General features: G+C 40.5%; 1 protein-coding gene across 1 annotated transcript in view; it reads left to right on the forward strand.

The window, feature by feature from the left end:
• Positions 1–5,967: 5,967 nt before the first annotated feature.
• The window catches only part of LOC308379819 (interferon-induced very large GTPase 1-like), a gene marked incomplete at both ends in the record, with an annotated part of 33,137 nt that continues 13,002 nt past the window's right edge, over positions 5,968–26,102 (forward strand). The window contains 4 exons of the mRNA XM_080857082.1: positions 5,968–6,022; positions 7,594–7,817; positions 8,617–8,656; positions 8,750–9,013. Coding sequence (XP_080713208.1) covers positions 5,968–6,022; positions 7,594–7,817; positions 8,617–8,656; positions 8,750–9,013 — 583 coding nt within the window. The remainder of the gene's footprint in view (positions 6,023–7,593; positions 7,818–8,616; positions 8,657–8,749; positions 9,014–26,102) is intronic.

Consider the following 26,102-nt stretch of genomic DNA (forward strand, 5'->3'; position numbering starts at 1 on the left):
TTTATGTCAATTGTTTTATGCCACAACATCAGCTCAATATCCCAGTGTGTACTACATACGGACAAGCTATATCACATCTATTATAGATTTTTGTAGTAGTGATGTCCTATACCTTGGTCCTGGTTTAATTGTGATTAGCTTTTCCACAGCATAAAAGCTGTACAAGCTTAAAATTTAACATCATAACATATTTCTAGTTGGCTGTCGAATAATCTGCTGAATACCATTTCAATATAAGGTTTTCAATATTCAATGATGACCTTGCTATTGATTGTAGCTACTGTTGTTACCATAAGCTTACAGCTCAAAACAAATGAGGGATTTGAAATACTAGTAGAGATGAAGTTTTTTTCCTATACATGTTATTTATCTTAAACTGATCAGTTTAGTAAGTGATGAGGCTGATTCAATAGCTGGCTATCAACCAACTCCAGACGAACTCCTCAGACTAACGTTACCTCAGTCAATGTAGATAGCTAGCAAGTAAGTTGGCAAACTGGTCATGGAAATTGAGATGACGATACAAATTGTAAGACATTTCTTCTGAAAACCAGAAAACACAGCCGATTACCCACGTTGTTTATTTGTGCAAATAATAGCTCTCACCCACAGACGCGGGTGCTTCCTTCGTAGGTTGCTAAAGTCACTAATTGACCGCCATTTCCACAAGTGAGGTAACGTGAAAATTAGCTTTACTGAACGTCCCTCAAAGACCAATTATTAAATGTTACATATCTCTGCTAATAAAAGTGTCATGGGTTTACAATCTATTCAAACATAACTGATCTAGCTATGACTTTTGGCTATGTATACGATGAGGCTGGTGCTATTTGTAAACCAACACTTCTCAGTTACTGCCATACGAAGACGTTACTGGCGAGTTAGCTAGTCAGAAATAAACAGGAGGATACTTATATTTCTATTTGAATATGTTTTTTTATTTTTGACTTCTCAAACAGGATTGTTACTGTCATACAAACGTGATTAGTCGTCGTCATTGGTGCACAAAAATACGGTATCATCCAGTGAGAACAGATGTAGACGTCTCTGATTTCTTGCCTTTATTCCAAAAGACACTGTAGTCTTCAGGCGATCTGTCAGTAATAGCAACTAGCGAGGTTAAATTAGCAAATACTTAAAAAAAGCCAATGACCGCATATCCAGTTTCCAGTTTCAAAATAAAAGTAAGATGTTAATCTATCCATTAGCGGGGTATTTTTTCATATATTAATGTTGTAGTATAAACACTGTGTCTTTAAAAGTTAGGCCGTTGACAGCCGCTATGGGATTCTACAAGAAGGCCGTCGACGGCCGCTATGGGATCTAGAGGGTTAAATGCCTGTGCTTTATGGAGAGGTTGAGCTTGAGCACGAGAGGTGTGGATCCTGGATCTTTCATGGTTTACAATCACTTTAGATTTCAAGGTTTTATTACTTACAAGGTTTTCTTACTGTAAGTTATTGTTGCGGGCTTTGTCTTTCACGTACTGAACCTCTTAATTAACGTTAACGCTAGCTAGTAGGCTACGCAAGCAACTTTCAGTGTGACAGGACTGTAACTACAGTTGTTAATTTTGGCCCTTTAGGGTAGCCTACCTATAAAATTCGGTTCGATAGTTTATTGTGAAATTAGTGCATACCAAGTAGCCTACTGATATGGTGAATACAAAATTAATTCATAACTATTGTATAGTTGTATATCGCAATAATAATGGACCTCATTCTCGAAGGCAGTTAAGAAGAAGTTAAGAAGACATTTTGCGGGACAATTCTTACATTCATGAAAGTTTTCTCATCTGGGAATCTTACATCTTACACTGTTACTGTTACACTGTCAAAGTCAAAGTCAAAGTGTGTTTATTATTGCATGTACCAAATTGCTTCAGCACAGCAAAATTCTTATGACTTGGCAGCATCATTCATCTACGCAGTAGACGTCATACATATAACATATACCAACAAAATAACATTAAACTCTATAAACACTATGACAATAAAACATATAAAATAAAATGTAACATTAAGATACAACAATTTAAAGAACAACATATATTATAACAATATAACATATAACATTAACATTCAACAGTTACAGTACAGTAGAAGGGCTAGCAGCAGTTTAAGTGTGAATTGAGAATAAGTTAAAAGTTAAAAGAAATGTTAAGAATAAGTTAAAAGTTTTTAAAAATTGTGCAAATATATCTATGAAGTGAATTGTATGAGTGGGGGAGCAGGGAGTAGGTGGAGGTGGCAACTGTTCAGCGGTTCAGTGTTTCTGATTCAGAAGCCTTACAGCCAGGGGGAAAAAGCTATTTGTGAGTCTGGTAGTCCGTGTTCGGATGCTCCGGTAGCGTCTACCAGACGGCAGCAATGAGAACAGTCCATAGCCTGGGTGGCTGTTGTCCTTCAAAATCTTTTTTGCTTTCCTCAGGCATCTACTGTTGTAGATGCCTTGCACGGAGGGGAGATGGCTGCCGGTGATACGCTCCGCCGTCTTCACCACCCTCTGCAGGGCCTTGCGGTCGGCAGCGGAGCAGCTACCATACCAGGCAGTGATGCAGCCTGAGAGGATGCTCTCAATGGTGCATCTGTAAAAGTTTGTTAATGTTTTTGAAGACATGCCAAACTTCTTGAGTCTCCTCAAGAAGTATAGCCGCTTCTGTGCAGTTTTGACTGCTGAGCCTGCCTGCATGGACCAGGTTAGGTCATCCTTGATGTACACACCGAGGAATTTGAAGTTGGAGACTCTCTCCACTTCAGCTCCCTCGATGTGTATGGGGTCCTGACCCCCCCTCTGCAGCTTCCTGAAATCCACGATCATCTCCTTGGTTTTGCAGACGTTCAGAGACAGGTTGTTGTCTTGGCACCATTCTGCCAAGACCCTTACCTCATCTCTATAGGCAGTCTCATCGTTGTTAGAGATGAGACCCAGGATGGTAGTGTCGTCTGCAAACTTCAGGATGATGTTGGAACTGTGTGTTGCCACACAGTCATGCGTGTACAGGGAGTACAGGAGGGGACTGAGTACGCAGCCCTGGGGGGCCCTGGTACTCAGGGTCAGTGAGGAGGAGGTGTGGTTGCCCATTCTCACCACCTGGGGTCTGCTCGTCAGGAAGTCCAGGATCCAGTTGCACAGGGGTGTTTTAAGACTCAGGCCCCTGAGCTTCGGAACGAGCTTGGCAGGCACAATGGTGTTGAATGCTGAGCTGTAGTCCACAAACAGCATCCTCACATATGTGTTGCTCTTTTCCAGGTGGGAGAGGGTGGTGTGTGTAGCTAGGGCAATGGCATCGTCTGTTGATCGGTTTGGACGGTATGCAAACTGAAAGGGGTCCAGGGTGTTGGGAAGGGTAGAGCAGATGTGGGTTCTGACCAGCCGCTCGAAGCACTTCATGATGGTGGAGGTCAGTGCTACAGGGCGGTAGTCATTCAAGCAGGTTACTGATGTTTTCTTTGGTATGGGGATGATGGTGGCCTGCTTGAAGCAGGTGGGGACTTCAGACAGATGCAGTGATAGGTTAAATATGGAGGTGAATACCTCCGCAAGCTGGTCAGCGCACCCCCTGAGGACGCGGCCTGGGACTCCATCGGGCCCCGATGACTTCCGGGGGTTCACCCTTTGGAGCTCTCGCCTCACGTCAGCCACGGTCAGGGACAGAGTGAAGTCGTCCTGGTCCTCGGCCAGTCTTGCTGAAGGAAGAGGGTTGGTTGCCTCAAACCTTCCGTAAAAGGTGTTGAGGTCATCAGGGAGAGAGACGGCAGGCTGATCATCACTGCTATTTCTCCCTTTATAGCCAGTGATGTGTCGCAGGCCACCCCACAGGCGTCGGGGGTCAGAGCTGAGGTAGGTGGACTCCAGCTTGTCCCTATATTCCCTCTTTGCATCTCTGATGGCCGTCCGCAGGTCACATCTGGACTTCCCCAAAGCCTCCTGGTCACCAGAGTTAAAGGCAGAGGACCGTGCTTTGAGCTTAGCCAAGTTACCATTTTGAAACTTCCATCTATGATAAAAATATTTTCACGTCAGATTTGCTCATATTGGCTATGGCAGACACTTTTAAAACCCATCATTGGACAATAGCCTGATGCAAATGGATTAAACAAGTGTGGCTTGTTAATGTCATCCCTTTCCTAACCAGCTTCTTAACAACATTGATTTAGTTTATGTTGTTGCTGTTATGAAGTGACGCAGTAGGGATAATAAGGGTTCAGGCTGAGGTTGCCACGAGGCACGCAAGAGACTAGAACTAGAGCTGAGGTTGCGAGGCGTTCACGTGGGGCAATTACATAATCAGGTTAGAAAGTGTGCGGATCGGGGTTTACACGAACACCAATCTGCTGCCGGGTTCGAATCTACTCACTTTAAAGACCCGATTCAAAAGTATGCGGATTCAGTGTCCCAAATCCGCCCGGTTTGTGTAAACAAAAGGTCGATCCGGACACATTTCTCTCCGGACTCAGGTAATCTAGGGTCTGTGTAAACAGTGCCTGAGACGCCTTACACCAGCCATGAAGCACAAAGCCAATGGATGGCTCCCTGGGGGTTTCCATTGATGGCAGCTATCTCTGCTTGTCATACAGGCAAGTACATTTTGAGAGTCATAGCAGCCCTCATTGAACGAAAATTTGAATATGACCCTCAGAGCTGGTCACCTTTCAAATAAGCACCATTTCAGAGTTAAGAGAGAGTGGATTGATAAGGCCCTAGCACTCTGGATCGTGGTGACCACCGAGTCTGACAACCCTGAGGCTAGCAAGTTGTTCAGGTGTCAGGCTCTGAGCTGCCACAACTCGTCGATGATGCTAGATTGTTCCATGCGCCTCAGACAGGAGGTCTCTCCAGAGAGGTAGCTCCTAAGATGGCTCTTCTGACATCCTGTTCAAGTCTGTAACCCATGGCAGGCTGGGCCCCTGCAGTGCAACTAACAGCTGCTCTCTTCTCTCCTCCATTATCCTGCTCAGCACATGAGGGGTGAGAGGCACTGATGGGAAAGCATAAAGGCGCATGTCTGGCCATGGTCAACGCCCCCCAGAGAAGACCAGAGCAGGCAGGGTCCAAAAAAAATGCAGCCATATCTGCCAGATAACTTGAGGGTGGAGACGCCAGTCTGCTGCCTGAGGATTGCCCCTCGATAACAGATCTGCACCCCTGGAATGTGAACTGCTCTGAGGGAAATGAGGTGTTCCGCTGCCCACAGTAGTAAGTGGGTTACCAGGCGATGCAGGGACAGAGAACACACTCCACCTTGGAGATTTATATACGCCATAGCTGTGGTGTTGTCTGTCATGAGCCGCACATGATGACCACTCAACAAAATGCCGCAGCACCGGAAAAACTGTCCAACAGCAGTTCTAACACATTTACATGTATATGTGACTTGACCTGTGCTGGAGACCAGTGGCCATTCACAGTTCTCCTCTCGCAAAATGGAGGCATCTGTCCTGACCACAATGTGGCGTGTGGGGTCCTCCATATCCTGCATTTTGAATTCACCACCACTCTGTTGTATCTCTCCTTGGAGGGCAGCATTCTGACACAGGGCTCTGACTCTGTCTAGATAGATAGATGGATTTATTAATGTGTCTGTGTGTCGGCCAGTGTGAGCTCCACCACCACCTTGTTCTCGTTGCCTAGGTAAGACGATAGCTCAGTGAGCAGCTTGGCCAGGTATCTCTGGAGCAGTACTGTCTTCATTAGTTCTCTATGGACCTCTGGAAAGAAAGAGATAGGACTGGGGGCTGATATAAGGGCCACTGTAATACTCACCATCCATCAACAAGTTCTCTGTGCAATGGAGAGCAGGAGACCTAGCCTGTTAGCTGCCTACCCCATGTAAGTGTTGTCCTGGATACCACTGGGGAGAGGGTGCCCCCTGTTTGTCAATCATCTCCTCGTCAATATCTCCATCTGACTCTTGCCCCTCACTGTAATCAGGCATGCTCTATGACTCTGAAATCCAAATCTGGAATGGGGTTGTCCCAGAAAGCAGTGTGCTGCCTCATGGTGCATGGCTACCACAAGGGTGGGTGAAGGAGTGGAAGAGGGGAAGGCTGCGGTGGAAGTATGAACAGTCAGGTTTCTCAGTAAGTAAAGTGTCATGCTGCCACAGAATTTGCAGGAGGGACCGCCATTCAGTGCTGCCTTAGCGTGCCAAGACACACAATGCACCGACAGTGTCTGTCCCGTTTGTGCCCACACTCCGGGTACAGTTGCCTTGACATTCTGAGTACGAGAGAAAAGTTAGCCAGTCGAAATATAATCCATATATTTTGCTCCAAAAAGGTGAACATAAACGAGTTGTAAATTCGTACAATAACGCAAATTTAACAACAGTAAACTAAAAAGACTAAGCTAATACCGAAAAGTGGTCAAAACAATTTATGTTTTACCCTCCACTAGACCCTACAATATCATCTACTAATGAGCCGGCCAGGTGACACTTATACCAATTATGACGTTCAAGGTGGCCGCGTGTTGCGGTTGTCGCCAGCCAGTCAGGCACTGGTGTGTATCTTTTTACCCTGCCACACTTATAGAAGCCTGCCTGCGATCTTGGATGGCTAACAGCTTCCTGGTTGCTAACTCTGATAAAACTGAGGTTATGCCTGGAGGCCCGAATCAAATGAGAATGACACAATCTAGCCATCTACCCACACTTCAGACCCCATTGGTGTTGTTGCTAGTCAAACCATGCCTTAACAAAGATGCCCCAGGCTGATGACCCGGAAAAGTGTTGTATGTCTTTTTAGAAAAGCTCTAGATCTCACTCCTTGCCAAATGATTTCAAAAATTTAAATTGCTTATTTGCCAAACTATTAACACTTAATACTAGCATCAAAAACCTTGTATGTATGTTTGTACGCATCATGTATATATCTAAGGGTACTTAAGGGGGTTCAGGCCCTGGTCAAAGCACCTTGAGACAATTTGATTGTTTTGGCACTTTATAAATACAATTGAATGATTTTAACACTTTTCTGTACACATTAGTCTATCTAATATTTCTAATAAGTAAATACAAAATGTAGGTTCATATATTGTTATAATATATAAACATAACATTCATTGACTATACTACTATACTACTAATAAAGTAAAATAATAAAATACTACAAATTCTATTAAATAAAAGAACTGAGGGACCAGTGTTGGGGCTCATGTCCTCGTGCAAAACCACAAAATCACTGAATGAGTAATCTTGTTAAACAATCCTGGTGTCAATATTGACCAATATAATTGTGATAATGACTTTTGCCATAACTGAGGCCTACTCTGCCACCTGAGGTCCATCGGAGTCCTTTTACTGCCCCCCAACCACAATGGCACAGCAGGCTTTTGGGAATTATATTAAGCTGTATTTCAGACCCTAGAGACAGACACAAGAGACAGTGAGACAAACGGCTCAAAACCAGTAAAGCCCCTAATGTCATGGTCCTTCTAATATTTACACTTTGACCTTTAAATTATGGCTGCATGACTGCTACTACTAAATAAATTCATACAAATATTCATTCATTCAGTTAACAAATCCATTCATGTGTCCTTGTAGAGTGTTAGCTGGACGGGTGCTGTGTGATGTCTGCCCAAATGCAGCTGTGAAGACCTGTCTGACCTGTAGCGATTCCTACTGCATGACCTGCATCAGGCCTCACTACTCTGAGCCAGATCTGGAGAGACACCAGCTACAGGACCTTCAGGATCAGAGCCTCTGTCAACAGCACCACAAACAGCTGGAGTTCTACTGCAGAACCGACCAATTAGCAATCTGCTCAATCTGTTTCCTTAAAGATCACAATGGACATGATGTCGTGGAGCAGGTGGGCACATATACAGATCAGGTTCCGTTTCTTTGTAATTATACCCTGGCTTGGTTGGATTGTGACACGTGCTTTAGAACGTCAGTTAACTTTTGATATATGCAAACATAAGAAGAATTACTTGCATATCAATTTGCCCAAATTAGTTTTTAATCGCTTTGTGAGAGAGTTACAAATTAGTGGTCTAATGGAAGTACAGAAAGTAGCAAGATGTTAGAAGTAGCTTTTAGTATATCTGGGCTGAAGACCACAGTGATTCTACAAACCTAAAGCTCAGCAGAATTTTGGGATATGCTAGCTTGAAAATGGGAGATATGGAACTAACGACTGGGCTTTGGCCATAGCAACCATCCATTTAGAACTAACAACAGGGCTTTGGCCATAGCAACCATCTATTTAGAACTAACGACTAGGCTTTGGACATAGCAACCATCCATTTAGAACTAACAACTGGGCTTTGGCCAGAGCAACCATCCATTTAAAACTAACAACTGGGCTTTGGCCAGAGCAACCATCCATTAATAACTAACAACAAGGTTTTAACTTTAACTTCAGTGTGTGGCAGAAAGTAGCAGTTTTCCAAACAAGTCTGTTTGAGGGATCAATGTGTAAAATAATATTCCCAAATGAACATGACACAAGTGTGGCAACTGTTGCATAATGGTTCCTTGTCGTCCGCTATCCCTTTTCTATCCTACACCGCACTCAGTCTCTCCCCTGTCAGTCTCTGGACAGGCAGGACATTCTCATTATGAACCCAGTTTCTCTGTTCTCTAATGTTTAATTCTTGTTTCCACAGGATGCACATGAGACACAATGCAAAGTTACCAAAACAGGAGGTATTTATGTTTTAGTACCTTTCTAAAAATAAATTTGTGTTTGGCACTAAAACCTCACGTTTCAGCCTCCATCTCCACCTTCATCATTCTCAGGTGTTCCTCCACCTGGGCAGATCCAGTTCCCCTCAGTGCAGCCAGACTCGGTGACTTTAAGATGGTCACCACCAGAGGGCGCTCCTGGCCCCCACAGGTACAGGGTGACCTGGAGACGAGGCCAAGAGCAGCGCAGCATCGTGGTGAAGGGGACTGAGGCTGAGGTGACAGGACTTCTTCCAGGAGAGAAGTACCACTTTACTGTGGCCACCCTCAGTAAAGATGGCTGCCAGAGCCCATGCATGGGCATATCTGTACACACAGGTGAGGATTAAAATCAGTCCATAACTTTTTAATGTTAGAAATGGGTTAAAACACTCTAACTTTCATATTATGTAAAACTTACCATAGACTGAAGATACACTGACCGCATATATATATATATATATATATATATATATATATATATATATAGTGAGAGAGAGGCCAATAGGGCCGGTCACAATCCCCCCCTAGGAATTATTCTCTGAAATTGTTGGTTGTTTCAGCAGGACAACGATCCAAAGTATTCTTAAAAATCTACCAAGGAATTCATGCAGAGTTTGGTAGCACACAATGTTCGGTAGCACTATACAATAAGGCTCCTTTTATAAAGGTTTATAAATGGTTTATAATTATTTTATTAATTAGGTTGTTAACACTTTGTAGGAAACACATCCCTATATATTAATCAGTTACTAACATTAATAAATGGCAAAAGGGAGCCTTATTGTAAAGTGTGAAACACATCACCCTTGATTAATCAGTTTCTATCATTTATAACTGGCAAAACGGAGCCTTATTGTAAAATTATCTGAGAGTGAGCAATTCCCAGTAAATGAAGCAGTCCGTACATTATCATTCAATACCTTCCCTTTCAAAGTAACTTCTAAATGTACTTACCTTGGAGTCAAAACTCTTTAAAGAGAACTTTCCTCCTCTCATGACAAAAGTAGAACAGCTCTTACAACGTTGGACCCAACTTCCATTGTTGGTAGCAGGACGAATTAGAGAATCAGAGTATTCCTGTTTTTATATTGATGTCTTTTTTCCGCAAACTGGATGGAGTTATTTCCGCATTCATCTGGAATCATAAACCTGCCAGAGCAAGGAAAAGTCTCTTAACACAACCAAAATGTTTTGGTGGCACGGCTCTTCCAGATTTCCAATCCGTCCCATGTTGCACTGGCTATATGAAGACCCCGGTGCAGATGCACTTTCTTGGCAGTCTATTGAGTCTAAGTCATGTAAAAAAATCTTCATTGGCAGCTCTTGTGTATGCGCCCCTCTCATCGTACACAGCTCACACAGCAAACCTGTTGGTTAAAACATCCCTGAAAATATGGACCCAAGTAAGACGGCATTTTGGTTGGCAGACCTTTTCATTTAAATCCCCTGTCTATGAAGCATTTGTTCATAGTCTGTTCATCATTAACAAATCATTATTACAATATTTATAAACGTTAGTTAACTATTTTTAAATAAGTAGTAATATAGTTATGAACATATTTTACTAATGGTTTATAAGATTTTTTATAAGGTATATGATAATGGTCCTAATATATCCTTTAGAAATGACAAATCAACCAGTTATGAATGATGTACTAATGATTTGTAAAATGTATGTGATAATGGTCTACTCACCATTTATGGGTCATTATGAATAACCTTTATCTTGCATTAGCTATTGTCTAATTAATGAGTGAATTCATAAATGTTAGCAAATGTAGCAATACCTCAGTTGATGCTTAGCATAGGTCTTTAGAAACCATTTATTAATCATTAGTAAAGTGTTTCGCAGTGCTTGATCTAAAGCGTGCACTATCTATACTTTATAAATGGCCTGTTACTCAGAGACATACCATTAGTAGACACTCCTGCAGCAAAGTATCCTAAAATGACCTTAGACGTTAAAGAAGCATTATGCAACAATCGTACTTCAGGATTAGGGTTAGGATAAGCAGTTGTACCTTAAAATAACAGCTTGAAAAAAATTGGGGTGCTACAATGACTTTCAATATAGAGAATCTCCTCCATGCCATTGCCATACCAGGGTCCATAGGCTTATAACTGCTAAATGTAGGATTTCCAGAGGCTGCCCGGCTTTTTATTGTCTGCCGAACTAGTAAGTAGCTTATTTGCCGTCTTGCTTTGTCTTGTGTTGCACTTGCTTGATGTTTGACTGTGTTAGGACGCTAAGATGTTAAATATATCAATGGCAAAAACACAAAACACAGCATCAAAGAAATAAAGTGAAATATTGTATTGGGAAAAAAAGGACACGGGGCATATAATAATAATAATAATACATTTAATTTATAGGGCGTCTTTCAAGAAACCCAAGGTCGCCTTACAACAGTGAATGAAACATTGATAATACAGCAACAACTTCAGTTGGCAGGATCTTTACAGGTTATAGGCTTGCCTAAACAGGTGTGTTTTGATGTGTGTTTTAAAAAGAGCGATTGAGTTAAGGTCAATGTTCCTGATGTCAGGGGGGAGGGAGTTCCAGAGGTGAGGGGCAGAGCGGCTGAAGGCTCTGGATCCCATGGTGGACAGATGGGCTTGGGGGACTGTCAGGGTGATGGAGGAGGCAGACCCTGAGAGACCAGGTAGGGACATTGATGTGGAGGAGGTCAGAGGGGTATGGAGGGGCGAGGTTATGGATTGCCTTAAATGTGTGGAGGAGGATTTTGTAGTTAATGCGGTGTTTAATGGGAAGCCATTGGAGTTGATGTAGAACGGGGGTGATGTGACTGATGGATGGCGTCCTAGTGACGATACGGGCAGCAGCATTTTGTACCAGTTGAAGTTTATGGAGGAGTTTGTGTGGGAGACCAAAGAGAAGGGAATTGCAGTAGTCCAGGCGGGAAGTGACAAGGGAGTGAACCAGGATTACAGCAGTGTTGGGAGTGAGTGAGGGGCGGAGGCGTTTGGTGGTCAGCTAAAGTCTACATACAGTTTTCAAAATGTCCACCCTTTTTTGCCCTATAGCCTAAAATTAAAACATATTGCCAACCACTGTGGGCTATGTGCCCTGTGTCCTTTTTAAGATTGTACTTTTATAATTTTACCAATAAATATTTCACTTGCAAGCCCCCCCATGGTGCGGGGTTAATCTCTACAGGTCTGGTAGTAACAGATACAAAGAATGGTAGGGAGTGTGCAATGGGCTAGTATAGCCAGATAAGGAATATACAGTGGGTTGCCAAGATTGGGATCTTCCCATATAGTGAGCCCGCATCGATGTATAAAAACTGTTACAACTCATTTATAATGGCTAATTACTGACCTAAAAAAGTGTTTACAACCAAATTATTAATCAAATTATAAACCGTTACAAAAATCTTTATAAAGGGAGCCTACATTTTGTAAGGAGGAATGGTCAAAAATACCTGCAGCCAATTTCAGGGGCTTATCAGTGGCTATAAGAAGTGTCTACAGGGTGTTATTTCAGAAAAGGGAGGCTCTACCAAATATTGATAGTGATTTTTCCATTGGAGTGACCACATTTGTGCACATATCTGTTATTCTTATGATGCACACTGCATTGTTTTGGTTGATTCAATAAATGTTATAACAGATTTAAATTGTTACTTCCCAATGGGTGTAAATAATGTCCAAATGGAATTGCTGCTTTGAAAGACCAGCAGATTATAATCTGAAATAATGATAATTATCAGGGGTGCCCAATTGCCCAATCAGTTGCATTTAACTGTATGTAGTTTGAACAATTCTTTCAAACCTGAGACAAGGACAAAATCAAGGCTCTATGTACAAAAAACAAATATATACCTATATGTACAGAAAACCTAAAAACTATAACATAAGGAAGCCAACGCAAATCACATATCCACATAAAACACAACACAGACATACTGTAGACTCTATCCCATTGTAGTCTGCATTGCTATTGAATGTTAATGTTTAAACCCTATATATTTTTTTAGAAACCAAGTTATTACAATACTTTCTCACAAAACAACTAAATACTTACAGATGAATGGTTAAACAGTCCCAGCCACTCTCCAACAGAAGAGCAAGAGAAAGTATTGATAGCAGTGATAGCAATGAAGTCCGTGAAAGACAGACAGTAGAAGTAGTATGAAGTGAATAATCGCAAATGGGGAAAAAGACTATGATTCAAATATTATTAGCAAACTATTGGTTATTTTTTTTTGGCTTCTCCCTCAACTAATTCCCTTTTCAAATTCAGCCCAAACCAGGTGACCAGCGGACAGAGAGAGGAAGTGTGTGATGATGAAAAATGAATGACAGTGAAGGAAATGTAACTTCTATCTCAGTTCATCTTCCTGTTATTAATTAGGTTGTGTTCTAATTTTGCATTGACGTTTGATACACAACATATCATAAGATAAATTTGACTTTTTGATGACTTACAGGAGATTTTGTACTGAGCATCTGACCGAGCTTTCCATTTCTTTCAATTCTGAGCATCATGTAGACACTGAGGGCCTCATTTACGACCAGAATTGCGCCCACTACAGGCGTAATTTCTGCCGGTCAAGACATGGAACCGTATTAACAAAGGCCACGTGATGGGCCGAGACGCGTAAAATGCGCCTAATTATGTATTAGTACCAAAACAAGATTGGTAACACTTTCTATGAAGCCCAGCATTATAAGGCCCTATAAGGGCATTATAAGGGCCTTAATAATGACTTATAATGAAGCTATAAGTCATTGTAGCAATCGCTATAACTACGTATAATGTCTTCATGATGACTCATAACCACCTTTATGATACATTATATCAGTTCATTATAAATGGTTATAATTAAAAACGGAATAATGCATTATAAATATGTGATTGTCAGTCTATCTGTAGGCTATCACTTTCTTTGAAGCCTGCCTTTATAAGGTCCTATAGGGACATTAATGATGACGTTAAATAGTAGCTATAAGTCATTGTAGCACTCTTTATAACTATTTATAGCATATCCACAATGACTCAAAACCACCGCTCTGATACATTATGTCAGTTAATTATAAATGGTTATAATCCAAGATAGAATGATGCATTATAAATATGTGATCATAAGTTTGTGTATGTCATCATGAATCCTATGAAGCCTGCATATATGAGGCCCTATAAGAACATTCATAATGCCTTCAAAAAGTAGCTATAAGTCATTGTAGCACTCATTATAACTATGTACGTAGGTCTTCACTGCACATCGTAACCACCTTTGTGATATATAATGCATATTCATTGATGGTTTATTGGTATGGTGACTAGGCTGCTATACAGACATAGAATATGATAAACTGCCATATGATTCTATAAGTGGACTTTGTCAGCTTTAAGTAAAGTGACAAAAGGGTAGTGTTGTTATGAACAGATATAAGATTATTATAAGATAAGACATTATGAACTTGTTCAATCAAATGAGTGCTCTGACAGTAAATACAACAGGATACAGATGAAAACCCTTTTATTTGTAATTCAGCACTTGCTGAACATAGCCCAGAGCATTGATAGCAGAAAACTTGCTGTAGACAAGTTATTAATTATGTGAGGCATGAAATGTTGTAATGCACAGCCACAACAGCCACCGTGTTGCGATCCACCCCTACAGCATCAAATGGACTCCCATTCTTTCAGGCTTCCCGGGCGGCCACATTTCTCAAAATAACTCCTTTGGTGTTCCTCACTAAACTGAATGAGGCATAAGAAGAAAAAGGTACATGTTCATATACCTGAAAAAGTTACTCAAGACACCAATCAGAACTTGATGGTAAATTCCAGCAAAGCAACATCAACATTTCTCAAATGCTTTCTTTTTTAAAGCCACAGCACACCCTCTCATTGCATTTTATACAGAAACCTTCATTACTATGAAACACATTATGTTCTTATTGAAACCAATGTGAAAGCATTTGCCTCATATGGTTTTGTATGGTTAAAGAAAGCAAAGCAAAGCTGCCCTCACTTATTTTCACTGAAAAAACATATTAATACTCTCTTCCTTACAATTTGTTACAGGTTGCTTTCTTGTCTTTTTTATATTGCTACTTACCCCAGTGTCCTCTGCTTTACCTGGTGAGGAAATATCACAGTCTCAACTACAAACCGCATTTTTCTTTTTAGTAAACTTGCTTGGTCTAAATCACGACTTACTTTGAACACGGCTGTGCGTATGGCTTTCGGAGTCTAGCTGCTCAGGTGAAGTTGATTCACACCATTTTTTCTTCTTTTGCTTCCCTTTATTTTCCCTGGGTGGCTCCAGAGATGAATCTGACAGAGAAGACTCGAGGTCTTGGGGACTTTCGAATGAGCTCGAGATGTCACACTTTTTAAATTCTGAAAAACAATCAAGAGATATTTAGTAGCTGGAATTACCAAGGTTACATCATTAAATTAACCACTGCACAACAATGTCATCAGTATACCTGCTTGCTTCCTAATTTTTTTTTTTTTTAACTATATATCCTGCATCAGGGCATGTTTCTTCGCCAGCTCCTCCTGGAAGGAGGCATCTATCTTCACCAGCTCCTCCTGGAGGTAGACCTTGTCTTTTTTTGGAGAAGTTCAAACATCTCCTCCCTCTCCATTTCAGCCTCCATCTTTATTTTAAGCACCGCAATTTCATTTATTGCTGTTGGATCAAGCGCATCTGCAAAACAAAATTGCAGTGAAATACTCTTAGGGGAACTGAAAACAGTCTTGTGACCTTAGTATCGTGCATGGTCTGCACAAAGGGAGGGTGCACAGCTGGGAACGGCTACCTTCTTAACATCTAAGAACAGATTATCTACATATCGTTAATATTAGCAAGTGAACCAGGTCAGGCACAACACTTTTATCAATTAAGTTAGTTTGCTACAAACAGAATTAACCAGAACCTTAATATGTACCTTCCATATTTACCACACTTTCGATATTGAGACGTCAATCACACAAGGTCATCATATTCGATAGATTACTATATTAAGGAGCATCAATTGTTAGCTAGATAGATACGTTAGCTTAGCTAGCAAGTTAGTTTGACAAAGACAGTTTTTAAGGGCCAAGCCTACGCTTATTAACAAACTGATATTGTCTGGTCAAACATTTCGAAATCCTATACAGCCAATACAAATAATCATATTGTAACATACGTCTGATAGAAGCAACTATCTGTAAACTCTTACCTACCTTCTTGAGCGTGCTCTCAGGTCTGAACGCTGTGACCATTTGCTTGACTGGTTGGTGAACAGATTTCATTGGTCCAAAAGTGCGCAATGTCAAAGGTTATGATTTTTTTCATTTCTGCTACCATCAATATTTATTGTGTAGGGACATTTGTTTTGGAGTAGAACAAGTTATTCAAAAGTTAGAAATATTTAGTAGTAAAACCACACTTTCTGAAAGCAAAAATCACCTATGTATAGCTAAGCTAACAAATATGTTTACAAGGTTCAGAGTTCAAAAGTCTTAGCTGAAATCTTTATTAATTTATACTTAATTAAAATAAAAAAGATTTTACTACATTCCTTTTCCACTCATATCATTATTGCTGAGAAATTTAGTAAAATATGTTTTCAGAAAGTGTGGTTTTACTACTTAATATTGGTAAAGTCACTGTTTCTACTCAAAACCAATGTCCGTAGAAAAAAAAATATTGATGGTAGCAGAAATGAAAAAACATTAAAATAAAAAAGCATAACCTTTGACATTGCGCGCTTTTGGACCAATGAAATCTGTTCACCAACCAGTCAAGCAAACGTCGATGGTCACAGCTTTTAGACATGAGAGCTCGGCGCTCAAGAAGATCAGAGACTTTGGACTGAGAAGGTAAGAGTTTACAGATAGTTGCTTTTATCAGACCTGTATGTTACAATATGATTATTCGTATTGGCAGTAAAGGATTTTTAAATGTTTGACCAGACACTATTAATCAGTTTGTTAATAAGCGTAAGCTTGCCCCTTAAAAACTATCTTTGTCAAACTAGCTTGCTAGCTAACGTAGCTATCTAGCGAACAATAGATGCTCCTAAATATAGTAATCTATCGAATAGGATGACCTTGTGTGATTGACGTATCAATATCAAAATTGTGGTAAGTATGGAAGGTACATATTACGTTTCTGGTTTATTTCTGTTTGTAGCAAACTAACTTTATTGAATAAAAAGTGTTGTGCCCGGGTTCACTAGCTAATATTAACTTAGCTGCCCCTTCAGCAATGAGCAAAAAACGAACACATGAAGTCACTCGAACAGCGGGAGCGAGCAACGGCACACAGTTGACCTCCTCAGTAAACCGAGAGTGTAAGTTTCACTAAAATAAGTAACATGCTGTGGTTTGTCATAAAATAACAGGTTAGCCTGACAAGGTTCTGTTGAAAAATAAAACCAAATGAACGGTAGATAATCTGTTCTTAGATGTTTAGAAGGGAGCCGTTCCCAGCTGTGCACCCTCCTTTTGTGCAGACCATGCACGATACTAAGGTCACAAGACTGTTTTCAGTTCACCTAAGAGTATTTCACGGCAATTTTGTTTTGCAGATGTGCCTGCTCCAACAGCAATAAATGAAATTGCGGTGCTTAAAATAAAGATGGAGGCTGAAATGGAGAGGGAGGAGATGATTGAACTTCTCCAAAAAAGACAAGGTCTACCTCCAGGAGGAGCTGGTGAAGTTAGATGCCTCCTTCCAGGAGGAGCTGGCGAAGAAACATGCCCTGATACAGGATATACATGTAGTTAAAAAAAAAAAAAAAAAATAGGAAGCAAGCAGGTATTTTTCTACTGATGACATCGTTGTGCAGTGGTTAATTTAATGATGTAACCTTGGTTATTCCTGCTACTAAATATTTCTTGAGTAGCAGATTCTCAGAATTTAAAAAGTGTGAAATCTCGAGCTCATTCGAAGTCCCCAAGACCTCAAGTCTTCTCTGTCAGATTAATCTCGGGAGCCACCCAGGGAAAATAAAGGGAAGCAAAAGAAGAAAAAATGGTGTAAATCAACTCGACCAGAGCAGCTGGACTCTGAAAGCCATATGCACAGCCGTGTTCAAAGTAAGTTGTGATTAGACCAAGCAAGGTTACTAAAAAGAAAAATGCGGTGTTGTAGTGTAGACTATGATATTACAGGTAAAGCAGAGAACACTGGGGTAAGTAGCAATATAAAAAAGACAAGAAAGCAACCTGTAACAAATTGTAAGGAAGAGAGTATTAATATGTTTTTTCAGTGAAAATAAGTGAGGGCAGCTTTGCTTTGCTTTCTTTAACCATACAAAACCATATGAGGCAAATGCTTTCACATTAGTTTCAGTAAGAACATAATGATTGGTGTTTTGATTAACTTTTTCAGGTATATGAACATGTACCTTTTTCTTCTTATGCCTCATTCAGTTTAGCGAGGAACACCAAAGGAGTTATTTTGAGATATGTGGCCGCCCGGGAAGCCTTCAAGAATGGGAGTCCATTTGATGCTGTAGGGGTGGATCGTAACACGGTGGCCGTTGTGGCTGTGCATTACAACATTTCATTCCTCACATAATTAATAACTTGTCTACAGCAAGTTTGTTGCTATCAATGCTCTGTGCTATTTTCAGCAAGTGCTGAATTACAAATAAAAGGGTTTTCATCTGTATCCTGTTGTATTTACTGTCAGAGCACTCATTTGTTTTAACAAGTTCATAATGTCTTATCTTATAATAATCTTATATCTGTTCATAACAACACTACCCTTTTGTCACTTTACTTAAAGCTGACAAAGTCCACTTATAGAATCTTATATCTGTTCATACCAACACTACCCTTTTGTCACTTTACTTAAAGCTGACAAAGTCCACTTATAGAATCTTATATCTGTTCATAACAACACTACCCTTTTGTCACTTTACTTAAAGCTGACAAAGTACACTTATAGAATCATATGGCAGTTTATAATATTCTATGTCTGTATAGCAGCCTAGTCACCATACCAATAAACCATCAATGAATATGCATTATATATCACAAAGGTGGTTACGATGTGCAGTGAAGACCTACGTACATAGTTATAATGAGTGCTACAATGACTTATAGCTACTTTTTGAAGGCATTATGAATGTTCTTATAGGGCCTCATATATGCAGGCTTCATAAGATTCATGATGACACACACAAACTTATGATCACATATTTATAATGCATCATTCTATCTTGGATTATAACCATTTATAATTAACTGACATAATGTATCAGAGCGGTGGTTTTGAGTCATTGTGGATATGCTATACATAGTTATAAAGAGTGCTACAATGACTTATAGCTACTATTTAACGTCATCATTAATGTCCCTATAGAACCTTATAAAGGCAGGCTTCAAAGAAAGTGATAGCCTACAGATAGACTGACAATCACATATTTATAATGCATTATTCCGTCTTTAATTATAACCATTTATAATGAACTGATATAATGTATCATAAAGGTGGTTATGAGTCATCATGTAGAAATTATACGTAGTTATAGCGATTGCTACAATGACTTATAGCTTCATTATAAGTCATTATTAAGGCCCTTATAATGCCCTTATAGGGCCTTATAATGCTGGGCTTCATAGAAAGTTTTACCACAAGATTTAAGCATGCCGTATCAGCTGCTTAATGAAAACAATGTGTGTGCGAGAAATGACACAATTCATGAAAAAAAAAAATACGAGCATCAGAAACGTTATTTGTTTAAATGTTTACATTGTGGCGTGTATCATTGATTCCTTCACCATGCCTGCCCATTTTTCACACGCCTCTCACTATTTTTCCTTTATAATTGACTAATGAAAGGATTTTCCCTATTAGTCTTAGTAAGAGATGACCTGGTACTTTTTAGAGCTGCTCAGTGCATACTCTGTCTAAAAAGATTATATCAGGTGTTTTGACTCTTTCTCTGTTAATAATAATAATAATAATAATAATAATTCATTTTATTTTTAACGCACTTTTCATTCCAAGGAATCTCAGAGTGCCTACATATTAGAAATGTACTATAATAATACAATAAAATTAAAAACAAATTTAAATATTAACATAATCATAACAGAAAAGATTTAACACAAGGCCAGAAATGCCTTCCTGAATAAAAAAGTTTTAAGTCCAGCTTTAAAGGAATCCAGTGTCTGTGTTGCCCTTAGGTGGTCAGGGAGGCTGTTCCATAAATGTGGCGCTGCCGAGCAAAAGGCCCGGTCGCCCATGGTGCGGAGCTTGGTTTTGGGGACACGGAGGAGCGAGCTGTTTGAAGACCTGAGGGTGCAGGTGGAGGTTTGGGGAGTAATTAATTCTTGTAGGTAGGGAGGTGCATGTCCATTAATGCACGTTTGAGTGGTTATAAGGACTTTGTAGTCTATCCGGAAAGAGACAGGGAGCCAGTGTAGTGAGTGTAATATTGGTGTTATGTGCTCATATTTCCGGACCTTCATCAGAATCCTGGCAGCGCTGTTTTGAATGTATTGCAGCTTCTGGATGTTCTTGCCAGTGATCCCATAGAAAAGTGAATTACAATAGTCCAGTCTTGAGGAGATAAAGGCGTGGACAAGCTTCTCTGCATCTGATAGGGTTAAAGTGGGGCGGAGTTTGGAGATGTTTCTTAGATGATAAAAAGAGGTTTTGCACAGGTGTTTTATATGATCATTAAAGTTCAGGTGAGAGTCAAACCTAACTCCGAGATTAGTGACTGTGGAGGAGAGGGGGATGACCTGGCTGTCGAAGGTGAGATGAGTCAAGGAGGATGACTGAACCTGGTGTGGAGTACCAACAAGAAGGGCTTCAGTTTTGCTACTATTAAGCTGGAGAAAGTTGTTGCTTATCCATGCCTTTATCTCCCCAAGACAGGCGTTGAGAGATGACATGGCTGCAGTGGGGCTTGGGGCAGTTTTGATATAAAGCTGTGTGTCATCAGCATGACAGTGGAAAGACATCCCATGTCTGCTGATGACGCGTCCGAGGGGGAGCATGTACATAATGAAAAGGATGGGGCCGAGGACCGACCCTTGCGGAACACCACAGGAGACAGGGAGCTGTCTGGACTTGCAACTTCCCAGTGAGACATATTCAGTTCTGCCAGAAAGGTAGGACTGAAACCACTTGAGTGCAGAGTCTGATAGTCCAATGGTGGTGTGGAGACGCTCTAGCAGGATAGTGTGGTCCACTGTGTCAAATGCAGCAGTCAGGTCCAGGAGGATGAGGAGTGAGGGTGATCCTGCATCGGCTGTCATCAGCAGGTCATTTGTCACCTGAGCAAAGCTGTTTCAGTGCTGTGGGCTGAACGAAATCCTGTTAGTCTGGTCTTGTGCTCACGTCCCTGGGTGAATAATGGATGGAGCGTCATTGGCCGCTGTGGCTTGACTGAAATAGGCCTACGTCCATAAAGTACTTCCTGTTAAGGAAGGGTGGTGAGATGTCTGGTGGATGCCATGCAACAAGATCTATTCCTTTTTGTTGAATACGAAATGGATGTGTATTAATTGAGGACTACGTTTCGGGCTTCCTGGTGGAATACTGGATTCAGATCGTGGTCAAAGGCTCTCAGGTACTCTCTGGGCCTGATTTACTAACATTGCGATCGCTGCTTAATCTGCGGTTGCACATTAACGCACAGTGTTTTTGCGCATTTTCCGTGGTATTTATCAAACTAGATCCGCGCAGGGCAATCTGTGTTTACTCCGCCCTATATAGGGCCTGATTTACTAACATTGCGACCGCTGCTTAATCTGCGGTCGCACATTAACGCACAGTGTTTTTGCACATTTTCTGTGGTATTTATTTAGGAAGAGAAAATGAAGGTTCAGTGAAGATGAAAATAGATATATTGGTTCACATTCGCTCAATCACTGAACCTAATTCAATGTGTGAATATTGTTGTTCTGCCCGCCATCACCTACAGCGAGATGTTTAAAAGAACACGATTATAAAGAATATGCTATTGGTGGCATTAATTTCAGCTATGGCAGTGGGGAAATGTATTGACCAGTGCGCCATAGCAATGCGTAAAGTACCTGGGTGAATATTTGGCTGAGTGAAGGCTGATATATACCAACTGCTGATGCTATAAATGTTTGAAATGATCCAATGCCAATATTTGCAATGTTGTCCGGAGTTTAATAACTGATGGAATGGAATGTGATCTCCGGTTGGAGGGTTCGATGTCGTCTCTGATCTGGTTCAGTAATTGAAGTATTGCGTGGCTGGTAAACCTGTACCGTCTGATTTGTGGTTCGCTTAACTGAAAAATTGTTGTACGAGTTGAAACAAATATTTCTGTGCGTTGTCTCTGTCTATGTCTTCGCCTTGCTCTTATAACTGCTGCCATATCAACGTTGTCAGACTCAGTGGAAATGCGCTTTCTGGTTAAGACATGCTTTTATGAGGCCGAGAATTATCCCGCAAATTAGAGACGTGCGCTCGCAAGGCAGTTTTAGTAAATACCACGCAATACATCATTAGGCACACTTGACTTCTCTCCTCCCATTAAATTGCGCTTTACGCCCACGTTTCCACATTCACACCCCCAAAGCGTTAATATGCGATTCTACTCAAATGCCTTAGTAAATATCGTTTTATGTTTACGACCGCTATTTTACGCCAGAAATGGGCGCAATCCTGTTAGTCAATCAGGCCCTCTGTGTCTTATCGCCGCTGCTACTGACAGTTATCTGCATTGCAGTGAACAAATTCCTCAGCTATAACCCGACGCTATTCTGGTGGCTCTTCTCCACTACCGACACACTGTTCACTGCATCACTGCTGCTACTACTCCTTACGTCCTTCTCGCCTGCTGGATGAACGTTAGAGTTCTCTCCCTTTTCCCTACCATCGCCTGGCTGCACGCACACACACTCACAGACACAACACTATGGTTTAGTCCATGTGTGACTGAATGTTGCTATCGTGTTCAAAATGTATTGGTACTTGTGTGTGTGAACCATTAGTTCTGAAGATAATGAAATTAACTGAGACTGTGGGGAAAAACTGTTGGTGCACTTGTTACTAGCCTCAAGCCTAGGGGAACTTGGGCTAGTACAAACAGGTCCTTCGCACTTAAGAAGAAGGACAAAAGCAGTTGTCAAAAGCATGGAGTTCCTTTATTAAATATCCATAAAAGTCACCTTTTAGAATACTACTTAAGTAAAAGTATTAAAGTATCTGATCTATACTGTACATAAGTATCAAAAGTAATTTTCTGATATTAAATGTTCGAAAGTATCGAAAGTAAAAGTAAAAAGTAAATGCTGTTGATAAAAAAGCAAAGGGTCAGAATTTTGAGAATAATTAAGTTTATTCAGACTAAAATGAGCAAACTTATAAACATGGGCTGATTTAAACCCCACTCCCTACTACTCCCAATACATCGACAAAGACAAACATATAGGCCTACTGTATCGGATATGTCTGTAAATGAAGCTGCTTGCAGCTAGATATAGATAGCATCTACACTTTTGCTAGGTAACTAACAATCTAGTTAACATCCACAAACAGTTATGGTTAATGTCAACTAGTATTATTACCACTTCTAGTATATAACTACTCTCTTCAACAAATGTGTTAATGTTAAAATCAAAATGTTGACGTCAAAATGTTAATGTTACCGTCTGGAATTGCACGCTGAGCTATTCCCTGATTGAGACCTGTATGCTTTTGCTTTGATTATTGTTTTGTCCCCTTCTTTGTTGATCTTAATGTTTTTGATTTGTTCTTCCACTGCATATTGCAGTCCATTTTGCCTTGATCTGGAGGATATTGCGGATATATTACTCCAAAAAGAATAACTGACACTGACAGATATATAGCGCTTGTCCTCTGCCGAGCCATGCTTGTACAGTCCTAGGAGTTTTGTTTGACGTAGCAACGGTAACTAAGGGGGCTTTTGCGAACGGTCAAAATCGCATTAATGTGCGCTAGGACAGCTGATTCGCCAAACCTGCAATGGTTTTCTGCAGTCATCATTACACTTAAACATCATCATCCTGACATTTCAAGAGGGCATCAAATTCATGTGACAGCATTACACTCTGTACAAAATTACGTACTAGTCTAGAAATGAGAACTTTAATGCATGTAGAAATACACATCATAAAAATACAAAAAAGCATAAAAATTGCAACAATAGGTAACAGACTTTTCAACATAATTTGCAACCATGTACCAGAAGTAAGCCACCAGATTAAACCACCCAAAAACATCAACCACTTTATCACGTGTTATAGCATCACAAAACAGCCCTCATTTGCTGTAAGGCTTCAGCCCCAGATGGATGTCATCAGATATCCAGGTATCATTCAGCAAAACACATACCCCCTCCACTAGCGGCAGTAAGTAAATCTAGCAGTCCTAACCTATAGTTAAGTCTTTCCATTATTAACATGACTCTACCTAATCCCAGAGACAGAATCAGAGACACTTTGATACTATTGGTCCAAATCTTTTTGTTATCAGGCACGTCAGTCCCCCACATGCTGTCAATATGGTCCATGACCTGAGCGGGGGCGCGTATGCCACACCAATGTGAAGAGATCTGACTGTACCATCTTTAACCACACACCCACATTACCTCTCCCAGCATAGGGATACCCTTGTCAGAGGGGCAGTGTTTTTCATTCCAACCCCAACATAAGGCACAATATATACCCATTTACTAACGTTGGATGAGGAAGTGGTGCTTGAGGACACAGTATTTGTAGGAATGACATTTTTGTTACACTGTCTCTGTCTCTTGTTGTTCCATTATTTGCAAAACATAATGGGAATACAGAATGGACTAGCACATAAGGTGAAAGCAAAGATGTAGTATTTATCTCTACTAGGGGGTGAGTGGTGCTACACGCATCCTGTACCTGGGTACCATTTGTGTCATAAGATGGAGTATTGTAGCCCCAGCTGTCTGGGCCACACCTCTCTCAAACACAGATCGTGGCTTGATATGAGAGTGGTCTAGCTTCAAGTCTAGGTTCTAGAAAGAATTGGCATTAAGGTACATACTTTGAAATTAGTCGTATTACATCTGCTCGCTTGCATAGATGCATATCTATCCCATGAATTAGTAGACTACACAGGTGAGTAACATTCTCCAGTGCCCTATATCCTCCATATGAAATCCACCTCTTCTGGATTTTCTCAATTACACTTGTGTAGGACCAGAAACCCAAAATGACTCCTATAGTAACCACTAATAGCAACAGTCTAGACATTGTTGTAACAGAACTATACTATTTATGCACTTTACAGAAAAACAATAAAAACATAAACAAGAAACACAGTAAAACAATAAACACAGACACACCAATCTACTATGTGGAGCAGAATCACCAATTTTGGCACTCCCGAATTGGGTGACTAATCAGGCGATCAAGATCTATATTTCTCAACCCCCTCGAGGGAGCCACTAGACGCTACTCAACGTTAGTGGTGTGTCCTACTAATGATCTAAGTTTACAGTGTGACAGATGACTACAGAAGGAGCGTTAAAGGCTGCTGGTGTGGCCAGTAGCACTTGGTATGGTCACTCCCACCTTCACCTGGCCTTGTTCCTGTGGGGACACAGAAAAAACTCGAACAGTATGTGGTACTTAACAGTTGGAGTAAGATCTGGTATTCTGTATAAGTATATCAAAGATTGACAATGGTAGACCTTGAGCAGGGGTAATGTGCATACTTAAAACTACTAAGTCTAAACAATCAGGCCATTATATACCTCATTCACAAAATGTGAGCCATGTTCAGACCTTATCATTTCACATTGCTTGACTAAAAGACTAAAAAAATGTTTTTTTTTATAGTTTATTAATCCATAATAGTTATTATGTCATACACCTTCTCCCTGTTGAGACATGTAAAGTCACATGACTCAAAATTTCTTCCCATTTATATACATTTAAATTTATAGGTAATTGAATTGCTTCAAGTAACACTTGTAACAACTTTTTATATTTAACAAAAATGTGTGTAGCAGCAAAAGCATTGGCTGTCCGTGTATACATTTCCTACTATTTGAATAACAGACATGCCCTGATCAATGCAACTATCTCTCTGCTTAAACAAACAAGCTAGACTGCTAGACATCAATCACGTCCATTGACAACATAGAATCTCTGAGCAGAGACCCCTGATATGACCCTGCAGCAGCAATTCCAGCAGTGTGTGACAGTTTTGCACAACTATGGGCTGAAAATCAACAATGAACTCTTTGATTTTCATCACCCCAAAAAATCAGTGAAAGAAAAACGCGATTTCAAAACATCTCTAGACCAAAGCAATCGATCCTCAGATAATGGACCAGACAAAACAACTAGAAAAAAACACACACACAGCCTTCTGCTGCACTATTCCATGGTGTAATATGACCACAGACAGTCAGTCACTTAAACAAACTGCATGGGCCCAGATAATATGCCTAT

Source organism: Sprattus sprattus, assembly GCF_963457725.1.
Source record: "Sprattus sprattus genome assembly, chromosome: 18".
Classification (NCBI taxonomy): Eukaryota; Metazoa; Chordata; class Actinopteri; order Clupeiformes; family Clupeidae; genus Sprattus; species Sprattus sprattus.